The sequence below is a fragment of the Mustela nigripes genome, chromosome 1, assembly GCF_022355385.1.
Source record: "Mustela nigripes isolate SB6536 chromosome 1, MUSNIG.SB6536, whole genome shotgun sequence".
Classification (NCBI taxonomy): Eukaryota; Metazoa; Chordata; class Mammalia; order Carnivora; family Mustelidae; genus Mustela; species Mustela nigripes.
In genome coordinates this window covers 52505003-52517881 of record NC_081557.1, presented here as the reverse complement: position 1 = coordinate 52517881, position 12879 = coordinate 52505003, and the positions used below count along the sequence as shown (strand labels likewise).

Below are 12879 nucleotides of genomic sequence, written 5' to 3'. Positions count from 1 at the left end.
GCCTGGAAGAACCATGGTGCTCATGGCCTGGCTGGTCCCTCCAGCAGCACCGGCTGGGGTGGGGCTGCCCAGGGCTACCTCAGGAGGCAGACGCTAGAGTCAAAGGATGGAAGTCTGGGGGTTGGAGAGGAGCATAGGACGTGGGTTTGGATCACTGGAAGGAGGTGGTGTGGGCTTCCACCACAAGATAAAGCACTGTCATCAACAAACTGTGACTAAATACTTCATGCTTTGCCCGATTTCCACGTCCGTCTAACAGAGCTAGCATGCTTCCAGCAGTCTCCAAAACAGTTTTCTCTCTGAGGTAAGGCGGCACGCACAGAGACAAAGCAGACGCTTGCAAAGCTTCCCCTCAGCCTCACTTGTGTGGGACTTTGGATGATTTCCCATACCTCCCTGACACAGACCTGGACCAAAGTCCCATGTGTCACAAACGGTGTGACCTTGGGCCCGCACTTTGGGTCTCTCTGGGCCCCAGCTTTCCTGTCTCTAATGTGGGGACAATACTAACCACTTGCAGGGTTGCTCTTAGGAGTGAGGAAGGTGAGAAATGGAAGTGGCTAGCTCACAGCCTGGTCCAGGAAAGAAGATAAAATCACGATCAAACGCACCACTGTTGTGTTCTAACTCTGTGCTCCAAAACTCCCTCAAGAATGAGCTGTTTCTGAAGACCCCAGGGTCTTCAACTTGGACCTCCCCATGGCTCCTCAATAAGTAGGTTCTAGTCCTAGGGTCCAGGGAAAGAAGCCTCAGAATAGGAAAGTTTATGGGGAGGTTCCCAGATGTCTCCAGGTGCTTCGGAAAGAGAGGAGAAAGGGCAGGAGGAGAAGACGAGCTTCCATGATCTTCCTGGTCTGCCTAAGACCAGGAGGAACGGCTGAGCCTGGGGTGGGGGTGGGTTGGGGACTGGAGGAGAAGAAGAAAGACTGGGGAAGAGCCCAATGCCAGCGGACATGGGAGACCCGGAGTAGAGTCCTGGCTTGGCCCCCGGCTCATAGGGCATGATGGGCAAGTCTTGCCTCTTTTTCTAGGACTCCGTTTCCTCCTTTAAGAAATGGAGAGGCTCACAGTTCACACAACTCAAGAAGCAAAAAAACCACACAAAACCACTCCACAAACCACTCCACAAAAAAAAACACACTCCAAAAAAAGAAAAAAGAAAAGAAAAAGCCGGCCCTTTCCCCAAGCTTCAGAGCCACGGGGGCGGAGGCCACAGCCTAGCCCCAGGGGCCACTGAGGCATGGCCGCCATCCGCCGGCCCCAGACAGGGGTCTTTTACCTTCACGGAAGCTGCCGACTGGCGAAGAGTGCCGGATGAATAGCCACAGAGAAACTACAACAGGAACCACAGTGCAGGGCCAGATGGGGTTGGGGGCAAGGAGAACGTGGTGGATCAGAAAACAGAGAGCAAAGTCAGGGAGACAGGACAACTCTCGGGGCAGAGGTCTGGGCTCCCAGGGATTTGGGGAAGTGCAGGCACCCAGACAGGCACCAAGGGGACAATGGCTCTGCCCTCCCTGCGAGTCCCTCTGAACGCCCTTCAGGAAGCCCTGGGACAGGAGGAAAGTACGAAATTTAAGAGGCATAGAATCACGCAGGAGACAAGTCTGCCAGATGACCACTCTAGGGACAAAGGAAATGCTGAGGGTGGGAAATTCTGCACCCCGTATGGGGCCCAGGGCTGGGGCGCCCATGCCTGCTGTATTTGGATCTCTGAACACCCACATCCGTGCACATCCTCGAGGCCAGGTGTGCCCCCTTCTTCCAGGGTCCCTATGAGCTGCTGGAGGTCCAGCTGGGGGGACCTCCACAGTAAGCCATGTCCCGATCAGGCAGTGCTCTGTGACCTCTCCTGGCACCCTTCTCTGGGGCAGCAGGAAGACCAGACGGGAGGACCGTGGAGACCCCAGGGCCCCATTCTGGATCCATAGCAGAGCGCTGCCCTCACTCTGGGGTCAGAGGAACCCAGCCAGAGCTGTTGGACAAGGGTGGGCCTAGGCGCTGGCCTGGCTTCTGGGGGCCCTTCCTGCCTGATAGAGACCCTGCCCCAACATTACCATGGCAACGTCGGCCTGGAAGATCTGCTTGATGAACTTGTTTCTGGAAGAGTGGACCAGCTGGATGATGTCTCCATGCAGGGTGTCCCGGTTCTTCTCCAGGAAGCCTGGGCAGTGGCAAGAAGCAGTGGGTCACACCTCGAGAGCTCCGGCAGCCTCTACCTGACAACACTCAGCCGCTCCCCAAACCCACAGTGTCTGAGCCCAGAAGACCCTCAAACTTCGCTTAGTTCAACCATACCCACTCCACAGCAGGGGACACAGAGGCCCGGCTTGCCCAAGATGATGGAGAGAGTGGGGGACAGAGCTGGCCCTGGAGCCGCACCTCCCTCCCCACATGCACCCCCTCCACCTGTTCAGAGAGGAGGGCCGCAGGCCTCGGCCCCGGGGAGGGCAGGGCTGCCTTCCTCAGGGAGCTACCCAGTGCCTGCAAGGCCAGCCTTAGTCTTTTGAATGAAGGCACGGAAGCCCCAGTTAAGTAAGTGTGTCACCTGGGAGAGAACACATGTTGGGCTACACAGCTAAGAGCAATGGCATTTAAAACACTGTGTGCTTGAACAGTGTGCTATGTTCCACAAAGTGCCCTCCCAGCACCTTCTATCTGGGGGGTGGAGGGGATTATCTTCCCCATCCCACAAGGGAGGACACCAATGCTCAAAGAAGCAAGTTATCTGACCACCACACGGCAAGCCACGGGCAGGTTGAGACTTGAATCTAGGACTCCTGGCCCCAGCCCAGGAAGGCTCACTGCACCTCACAGACCCTCAAGAGGCCTGCCAGTCCCAGGGACTGAGGAGTTAGGGACTGGTTAATAGGGCGAGCAGGGGGTGGCTCTTGCTAAGGCTGACAGAAGACAGAGTGGCCCATGGCTGGGGAGGCCTGATGAGGAAGAACACTGCAGAGAAGCAGCACCCTTTCCCCTAGGACTCAGGGTGCCCAGGCTTGGGGGACAGCACAGAGATGTAGCATTGGGCTGCCCACCTGGCATCTGGGGAGGGGGAGCGACAGAAGGCATCTAGCGGTGGAGGGGTAGCATTTGGAGGTGGAAAGGAATTGTGGGCTCTAATCAAAAGTCAACAACAGACTCACTCTGGGGCCCTAGGATGGTCCCCCTTCTGGACCTCAGCTTCCTCTTGTGTCAGATGGGAAGGACGGTACCCATAATCTCTTGCTTTGCCTCAGATCCCCTAACACCACCTGATTCGTAAATAAAATGCTGGATTAAAACAGTGCTTTGTGAGCCAGGAAATGCTGGCCAAACTGTTTAAAGCAGCTCAAAACTGGCTAGTGACCTTAGGCAAGCCATTTCCCTCTCTGAGCCTCCATTTCAAATCCATGAAGTAGATAAGCCTCATGTTCCCTCCAGATCTAACATTCTATAATTTTATAACTTTGTGCAGAGTCCACTCAATTTTCCCATCTCTATGCTCAGCAACAGCACGAGGCCAGACACAATCCTCTGTTACTCCCGACAACAGACATATCGGTTTGCCCAAAAGTCCTTCAAACTTAAAGTTGGCTTCCTTCCTTCTAACAGCGAGGTTGGATCTCACAGTCTAACAGCTGGGGAGAGCTGGGCAGGCTTCAGGTCCCATCCCTGCAGCACAGCTCACCGATATACTTGTCAGCCTTCTGGGTGACTCCACAGGGAGTAGGAAACCAGTGGCTCTCTGCTTGTTTGTTTTGAATTTCACTGGCCTTCGACCGCCGATGAAACTTTCGGAGGCTGAACATAAGAGCTCAATATAGACACATGCGACAGATGAGGCCCTTCAGACCAGGGTGGTGGGGGCAGAGTTGCAGGGGCGTTCTGCAAGAATTCCAGGTGGGGTGACCCTGACTGAGGGCTGACCCTCTCCTTCACCGCTAGCTTTAAGACAGAACCCAACTGCACAGCCCGACTGCATGGACCATGCAGCCCATTCAACGCTCACACTTGGTCTTGGTGCTCAGAGTCCCAGTGGGTCTCGGGGCTGGCTCTAGGCCCGGCTTGGCCCCTAACCGGCAATGTGATGGAAAGACCATTAACTTTCCCTTTCGAGCCTCAGCTTCCCTCTCTGCAAATAGGAGCACAGAGCCCACCCAAAAGAATGGAAAGCAGGGACTCAAACATATTTGCAAACCCATGTTCACAGCCTCTAAAAGGTGGAAACAACCCAAACGTGCATCAAGAGATGAATGAATTTTATATATTAAATATATATATACATACACATATGTGGGATTGACACCTGCTACGACACGGAAGAACCGTGAGGACATTATGCTGAGTGAAATAAACCAGACACAAAAAGACAAATGCTGTACAATTTCACTTAGATGAGGTCTCTTGAGTAGTCAGATATATATAGAGAGAGAATAGGATAGAGGTTACCAGGGACCGGGGGAGAAGGGCAAATTTTTGCTTAATCAGTATCTCATTGGGAGCAATGGGTAGGCACTGGAGATGGGACTGTGGCACATACCGTGAGTGTATTTAATGCCACTGAATTGTAATCTTAAAAAACTGTTAAAACGGTACATTTTACATTATATACACTAAACCACCACTTATTAAAATCTCTAAAAGAGAGGCACCCAGGGGCGCCAGGGTGGCCCAGTTGGTTAAGCACCTGCCTTCGGCTCAGGTCATGATCCCAGAGTCCTGGGATGGAGCCCCCACACCCCCACCCCACCGCCAGCTGGGTTCCCTGTTCAGCGGGAGTCTGCTTTTCCCTCTCCCTCTGCCCCTTCCCCTGCTCAAGCATGCTTTCTCTCAAATTTAAAAAAAAAAAAAAAAAAAAAAAAAAAAAAACACTTTATAAATAAAAGAAAAGAAAATCTCTAAAAGAAAGAAAGAGCAGCAGACCCAGGATTTCCTAAGGCCCCTTCTGGCTCTGCTCCAGGCCCCAGCCCATCCCGGGGAAGGAGCAAGGCAAGGGCAGGAGAGAGCCCAGGCAAAGAGACTCCAGCCCCAGACAGCCGCTGTACCTTGGCTCTCATAGTAGACGATGCCTGCAAAGTGGTTGATCCCAAACTGAGTCTCGTGGTTGTTCTTAGGGGGGATATAGTTGGAGTTCAGCTTGTGCTGGGAGTTCAGCTTATGCAGCATGGTGGTGTCTGTGCCCTGTGGGAACCGATGGCTGTGCTCAGCCCCCCTTGCCCCAGGTCCTCCTGCCTCCGCTGGCCTAGGCCTTTGCACCCGCTCTTTGGTCTTTCTCAAGAGCGTCCTCCATTTGCACCCCACACAGGAGCTCTCTGGGCCTCCATTTCACCATCTGTTAAGCGGGTGGATTGGAACTACACGATCTTGAGCTTTCAGTCCAGTTTAGAAAATCTATTTCCCACAGTGGAAATCATGGGAGCAGTCCCTCTCCCTCTCCGACACCTATCCCAGGTCTGGAGCACCTGCTTTGTATCAGCTACATGCTTAGATCTCCATCATTTGGTCCAGGGCCCCATGGACTGCAGGTGATTCCCAAATGTCAGAGGAATGCGCCTGCCCTGGCCTCAGAGCCACCCTGAGAGGCACATATCTTTGGTCCCATTTTATAGATGAGGAGAGCAGACGCTCAAGGTGGAAGGGGGTGTTTAGCACAGGCGTCCAACAACGGGCAGGCGCACCTTGGGGAACTTGCTCTCCTCGTCGATGAGGGAGATGATGTTCATGGGCTTGTTGGCAATCATGTCCAGGGCGTCCTGGTTGTCAGTAAACTCGATGTGCAGCCAGTCGATGCTCTCCAGGTCGTACTCCTCCTGCTCCAGCTTGAACACGTGACGCACGAAGAACTGCTGCAGGTGCTCGTTGGCGAAGTTGATGCACAGCTGCTCAAAGCTGCAGGGGGCACGGGGGGCACAGGGGGCGGGCGAGGGACTGAGCAGGCCTGGGCCCTCTGCCCTGCGCGTCCTTGGCCATGCTGTGCTCCCTGCACGGACTCCCCAGCCTCTGAGGCAGGCAGCAGGGCCCAGTCCCCCACCCTGGAGGTAAGGAAGGGGACACTGAGCCAGAAGGCGCCAACAGCTGGAACTGTTTTCCCGCATGACCAGGCCTGTGAGCTGACTGACAGGTGGGGGCACCAAATCCCTTTAGAGACCTGGCGGGGTTGGGGGGCTGGAGCCATGGCCCTGGGGGCAGGGGCGGGGCATGAAGAGGGATCCAAAGTTGTCAGCAGAGGTGAAGAGGGCTCATGAGATTTAGCAAGTGACCTCCTGAGGGCCAGCATCTCTAAGTCACTAACCCAGTGCTCTACCAGGTGACACTGCACATATCCACTATGGGTATTTGGTGGAGGTGGGGGGCTTGGAGACATCCAGATGCTACAGGAATTGAAGTGAGTTGCTAGGAGTCACACAGGTAGGCAAGTGGGTGGGGAGGCTGGGGGCAGGATCTATGTGGGCCCGCTCCCTCCAGCTGCCCCTGCCACGGCCTCCAAGAATGGCCCTTCAGGGTGTGTGGGATCCCAAGCGTGGCTCAGCCTCATCCGCTTCAAGGCACCTTGCCCCTTGGTCATTGGGGTGTCTATGATGGTGTCAGAGGTTTCTCCCCACCCACCCCCAGTGGCCTCAGCTGACCCCAGCACCAGGAGGTGATGGGCCAGAAGGTGAGTGAGGGAGCCCACGAGGACAACTGGAGGCAAAGTGTCTGCAGCCCGGCATAGCGTGCTCACAGCCTGCTGAGTGTGGTTTAAAGGAGAGCTGCAACACCCGTTCTCTCTGTGGAAGAAAATTCCGGCAGAGCAGAGCCCCTCGTGGTACCTGTTCACAGCAAAGTTCTCAAACCCAAAGATGTCTAGGAGGCCGATGGACCTGCGAGAGCTCTTCACTTCCTGGGAGGGGGGCTTGTAAATGGCCGCGTTGATCTTGTCCACGATCCACACGAAAAGCCGCCCATAGATGCCCTGAGAAGGGGCTGTGTCAGCCCCTGGAACCACACGCCGTCCCAAGGAGATAGGCTGGGTTCCTGGGGCCGTCACCACCTCACGCACTCCCTCCCCTGCTGTTTGAACTCCCCTAGTCTTTACTCAAGCTGTTCCCTCTGTTTTGGAGCCCCCTTTCCTGTTGGAACAATTCCTACTCCTCAAAGCTCTGTCAAGAAGCCTTCCCTAACCCTCCTTTGGGCTCCCATCCCTCCACCCACATCTGTCTCCCTATTAGCTCTGAATATTTGGAGGGTCCCAGAACCCAGCACAGAATGCGGCACAGGCAGGGACGCAATGGCTGGCAAACAAGTGAGCGTGGAAGCAGGAAGGGCTGGGGGCCCTCTCCACCTGACCCAGCCCACCTTCAGTGTCTTCTTTGGAAAGACCAGGCCTCCTTGGTCCTCTGGGCTGGGAATAGCACAGTAGACCAAGTGCCCAAACACTATGTCCCAGCATGAGGCCCATGGGGCTGGGGAGCAAAGCAGGCTGGGGATGGAGGACCTGAGGGGACCTGAGGGGACCAGAGCTGGCAGGGCTCCCCAGGAGCACAACACTCAGCCCCCTGCAGGAGGAACAGAGCTCAGGAGAAGGCAGCCTCTTGCTCGGCTCCCTCCCCGCAGAGCCAGTGGCCAGAGCCTGGACCCAAGGGCAGGCAGGGGTTGTGGCCCAGATGTCTGTCTGGTTGGGTGGACTCCTCCACTCCTGCTTATATGGACAAGGTAATGCCCCCACCGCAGGTGGAGCAAGCCGGAGCCACGCCCCAAAGAGCCCACCTTGACAAAGGCGTCTCGCACATCCAGCGCCTGCTCCCTGCTGAGCGGGGTAGACACGGTCTCCCCGCGGGTGATGAGGGTACGGCTGGTCAGGCAGTTCATCAGGGCTGGAGGGTTCACCTGGTGGGGCAATATCCCGGCGCTCACCGGACCCCCGTGACCCATCGCTCCCTCTGCCCACCTTAAAGAGCTCCCTTCCCACTGTCCCCCCAGGCCTTGCTCAGACCAGCTCCTCCACTGAGAATGCCCTTCCCCACAGCCCCACAGCTGCAGCCTCGGCAGCCAGGTCCTCCCCAGCCATCACACCGCACCCAAAGCCTGGGCTGGCTGCTCTTTTCCTGACCGCCTCCTCACTCCCTGTTACCTGGCCCTCCTAGGACTGGCTCAGACTGGTTTTATTTATCCCAGTTTTCCATCCCAGGGCAAAGCCCAGTGAGGCTTTGCTGAGAGATGGACAGACTGACTCACCCAGGGTCCCTCATGCCCCATGCCATCCCCAGGGGCACCAGAGTTAGGGCGGCGAGGCTCCTGGGTGCCAAGGCTCTATCCCCATCCTGAGACCCGTGCCCAGCACAGATCCTGCTCACAGTCAGTTCTCCATGTGGAACTTCTAGAACCCTCCCAAGCAGAGTCCCTGCTTCCAGGTTCCCACATGCCCAGCCCCCTGAACCTGAGTCAAGACTGCCCCTCTGAGAGAAACTGAAGCAGAAGCCATGAGGACAGAAGGCCGGACACTGACCTCGAGCAGGGATGCGGCTGTAGCCAGGGACGGGGAGAAGAGGACCTCGCAGGCATCCAGGTTCTCAAAAGTTCGGGCTGTCACAGCCGGCGGGGCGCAGGGTCAGGCAAACGAGGGTGGGCACAGGGGAAAGGGGCAGGCTAGGAGGGCCAGGCTCTCGGGGGCCTGCCCGGTCCACAGGGGCCACCGGCACCGTGATTAAGCACTTCTCTGGGTCAGGGTATTTTTGAAGGATGTTCTTCCCATGAGCTATGGGCACCACGAGGTAGGAAACTTGTGTGCCCAGCACCTGGTGCCATGCCCAGTATCCAAGTGGGGACACTGGCCGTTGTGGCCCTTCCCCCTCCCACACTCCTCCACCCCAGACTCCCAGAGCTCCTGACAGCAGCCCTGGCTCCTACGAAGCAGATATGTGGTGGCTGGCGCAGAAGCTGAGCCAACCAGCCCCCCACGCCCCTTCCCCGGCAGCTAGGTGTTACGCTGCCCTTGCAGCCAGGACAGGACTGGAGCAGAGGTGCACCATTGGGGCCCCTCACCCTCATACTGCAGGTTGCCCAGGTGCAGGATGGCGGCCAGAAGCTTGGAGATCTCCCAGTTCTCTGTGTCGGTGAACATGAGCACCTTCATGGCCGAGCGGATGTTGGCGTATTCCTGGCTGTCCTCCCGGCCTTCGCACGTGGTACAGTTACCCTGGCGAGCAGAGGTGGGAGAGTGGGACACAGGAGGGTGTCAGTAAGGCCGTGGGGACCCCCAGAGAGGCAGTGGCTGGGCCAAAAGACCCCCTCTGCCAGGCCAGGCCAGCCTGGGGTGGCAGGTACTAACTTCACCTCGTGAGCACCATGACCTCTCCAGAAAGTCTAGAAAGCTCCTGGTTAGAGCTTTTAAAGAATACACTTCCCACTTCTAAGGACTCCCAGGTGCCCCTTCTTCCCCAGAGTGAGAGGAGCTGGGTCACTGAGACCTGGCCTGGCCAGTCGCCTGGCCCAGCAGTCACAGCACACAGGTGCTACTCCATACCGTGCTCCCACTGCCCCCCCAATGGACACTCTCACTCTCGCTCAGGGACTGGAGGCTTCATGGTTGGGGGTGGGGAGACTGTAGGCAAGCAGGGCACTGACAGGGGTCTGCCCCAGGATGTGTGCCTGTTCACGTGCGCTTGCCCCCTCCAGCTACAGGAAGTGTCTGGGAAGGCCTGCACACCCACAACACCTACTTCTTTTTTGTCCCACATCCCCTGTGTGTCCCTGTGTCCCCGCCCTGCCCCGCCCCAGACAGCCAGGCAGGGATCCTCTCCAGGCCTAAGGAAGCTGGTCCAGAGCCGGCCTGCTGTACCCATGCACCTCCACCCATCTGGGTGGCAGCAAGAGTCCTGGGGCCCATGCCTCCTTGGTAGCTAGACAGCAGCAAGAGACTGCCACCAGGGCTCTGTGACCAGTGAGCCCTGAGGCTGAAGCTGCAACAGCCTCTGTCTTCCAATCCTGGGGCGCCTGGCAGAGGCCCTGGTCTCCACGTCCTCAAAGCCCAAACTAACAGCATGTGTGTGGGGGCAGGTCTGTGCACATGTACACACGGGCACATATCTACATGCCCCGGATCTAGGGTATCTGTGCAGACTTAGGAACGTGTGTCTCCATGATGACAATTCAGCTAGATACATGTGCCCCTGGAAGCATGCCCAAGTGGGACCCATACAAGCCCACATACAAGCCCAGAGTGGGCTGGGGTAGGTCAGGGGACAGGGAGAGCGCACACAGAGGAACCCACCCACCAGGCCGGAAGCTGGGGAGCAGCTGGGGTTGCTGGCCATGACCTTGCTGGGACAGGTGTCCCCTTCCCTAGGTGCCCCACCCGGGCCTCACCATAGCCAAGTAGTTATAGTCCGTGGCCTGGCCCAGGCCCAGCTTCTTCTTCTGATCCGCGCTCATGCCCTCCAGCATGCAGTAGAACACGTGGTAATTTCGTTCATTGGGGGCCTGCAAAAGCAAGTACGAGGTGTTGGGGGGTGGAGGAGGAGGCGGCATCAGAAACTGGTCAGGTTGAAACACAGTTTACTATTTTAACAAGTGACAAAATAGTGACCAAAAAAGCCCCTGTGGGCGGCTTCATGGCGGGAATTCAGGCACCGCAGGGAGCAGGCAGCGGTCTAGCCCGATCCACACTGTGCGGTACCCCCACCACCCCCGAAGCTGGGGCTTCAGGGCAGGGCCAGCTCCGCCCTGGGCTCAGCCCACCTGGCGGCAGACACGGGACTTCTCCAGCAGGTACTGCTCGATCTTGGCGCCCTCGATGGCACCCCGCTTGTTGAAGTGGATGTCGATGTACTTCCCGAAGCGGCTTGAGTTGTCATTGCGGATGGTCTTGGCGTTCCCAAACGCTTCGGGGTGGGGAGAGGGTCATGAGCGAGGTCAGCACGCACCTAGCCCCCCAGCCCGACTCTGCGAGCCCTGGCCCTACCTTCCAGGATGGGGGTGGCTTCCAGCACCTGCTGCTCAATCCAGGAGTGCTGCCCGCTTATGGCCGCCAGGAACTGCAGGATCAGCTTGGTGCTCTCGGTCTTTCCTGCCCCAGACTCCCCACTGCAGAGCAGATCCAGAGAGAGTCAGGGCCCATCACGGTCTGTGGGGGCCTCTCCCTACGGGGCTTCAGCTCACGCTGCTTCCCCCACCTACACCTCCCCACTCCCCAGACTATAAAATAGACTGACAGTATGGACCTTTCAGGGATGGGAAAGGCTCCAGGACCTCAGGGCTCTGCCACACCAAAGGTACTTTCCTTGTCCTTCATTTAGACACACACACACACAAACACACACACACTCACACACGCCCCACGCCATCCACACCTTCCATGGAGCATGACATAGACTGATGCTGTATCAATGCTTTGTCTTGTTACCCTCTGCCCAAGAGAGAATAAGGGCCCAAAATGTCATCTGACTCTAACTTAACAGGAATCAGTAATAAACAAGGTTGGCCTCAAAAGCTAACAAGAACTTTGGCAGCATTAACAGAGATGTAAGACCTGGGAAAGGGAGGGGATTCTCTACATGATGAAGCATTAGCAGGAACACAAAGCTGGAGCTCTGGGACTAAGCCCCAATCCGGTGCCGGGCCGCCCACCTGATGATGCAGCACTGGTCACGGCTGTTGCGCTTCATGTTGAAATAGCAATTATCAGCAATGGCAAATATGTGGGGGGGCATCTCTCCAATCTTCTTGTTGGTATACTGGCGGATATGCTCTGGTGAGTAGATGGAGAGCAGCTGGTAGGGGTTCACAGCCACCAGGATGGAGCCTGTGTACGTCTGTGGGCACAAAGGGACGAGGAACTTGTTACTTCCCATGGGGGAGGCTTGAACTCTAGAAAGTTCTCGGGCTCCACCCTGCTCCATCCTGTGGAAGGCACAGCCCTGGCTTTGGAGTCACATGGACCTGGGATCAGAATCCTGCCTCTCTGCGAGCTGGGGGAGGGGTCTGCAAACTACCATTGGGTCTGGGTCAGAGTAGGTATTCAGTGAGGTTTGATGAAGGGAGGAAGGAAGTGGGAGAGGGTCTCTAAGCCTCTATTTCCTTACCTTTATCTGTAAAATGGGCACAATGTCACTATTTCTAAAGATGAGGAGATGGTGGATTTTAAAAATCATGAAAGTCATAGTTCACCATAGGTACTCCTGCAATGCTAGTTCCCACTTTTGCCTCCAAGCCCTGTATCCCGGAGGTTTAGAGTAACATTCGTAAACTGGACCATGCCTGAGCAGAGGCTGGGTTGGTTCAGGGGGAGTAGAACGAAGGCACAGCATGCTGAAGGGGCTACGGGATGTGGTCTGGGGGATGGGCAGGCCCCAGTCTCTGCAGCACGGCCCCAGGACAGAGGGATCCCTGTGTTCTGGGGGACAGGGCACCTCCAGTCATCCTGGCCAGCACAGGTGGGGGGCCCAGTGCACCTAAGATAAACTTCTAGGGGCCTTTCTGTTCTTGGGCTCCTCTGCTGATGCACGAGGTTTCCTGCTGTAAGCCCGGGGCCTTGCCACACAGGGGCCAACACGGTGTGGGCCTCTTGCCACCACGGCAGAATAAAGTACCCAGGGGTTACTGCTCCCTCCCCACCCTCCCCAGCCCAGCTTGAAAAGGTCAGGCGCAGCCTATAATTGGTGATGGATGGATGGACATCTGGACCTGGAGAGGCTGAAAAAAGAGGTGACCACACAGAGGAAGTAACAACCAGGTCCACAGCCTTCTGCCAAGGCCATATAACATCACCCCAGAACAAAGCCATGCCCAGCAGACTCAGCCCAAGGTGGCCATGCTGGGCAAGTGCGTCTGCCAGCACCGCATTCCAAGGGAAAGGCCCAAACCAGGGTCGGCTGTGGCCATGCAAAGCAGCCTCGGGCTCGGCAGTCCAGACCCAAGTTC

The 12879-nt window shown here is 56.7% G+C and overlaps 1 protein-coding gene across 1 annotated transcript in view; it reads right to left on the bottom strand.

Annotated features, from left to right (window-relative positions):
* The window catches only part of MYO7A (myosin VIIA), a 63763-nt gene that overhangs the window by 39491 nt on the left and 11393 nt on the right, over window positions 1–12879 (bottom strand). The window contains exons 3-13 of the mRNA XM_059411494.1: window positions 11587–11771; window positions 10922–11043; window positions 10699–10841; window positions 10327–10440; window positions 9004–9157; window positions 8468–8544; window positions 7729–7848; window positions 6792–6934; window positions 5661–5871; window positions 5028–5163; window positions 2058–2164 (exon numbers count right to left, since the gene is read on the bottom strand). Coding sequence (XP_059267477.1) covers window positions 2058–2164; window positions 5028–5163; window positions 5661–5871; window positions 6792–6934; window positions 7729–7848; window positions 8468–8544; window positions 9004–9157; window positions 10327–10440; window positions 10699–10841; window positions 10922–11043; window positions 11587–11771 — 1512 coding nt within the window. The remainder of the gene's footprint in view (window positions 1–2057; window positions 2165–5027; window positions 5164–5660; window positions 5872–6791; window positions 6935–7728; window positions 7849–8467; window positions 8545–9003; window positions 9158–10326; window positions 10441–10698; window positions 10842–10921; window positions 11044–11586; window positions 11772–12879) is intronic.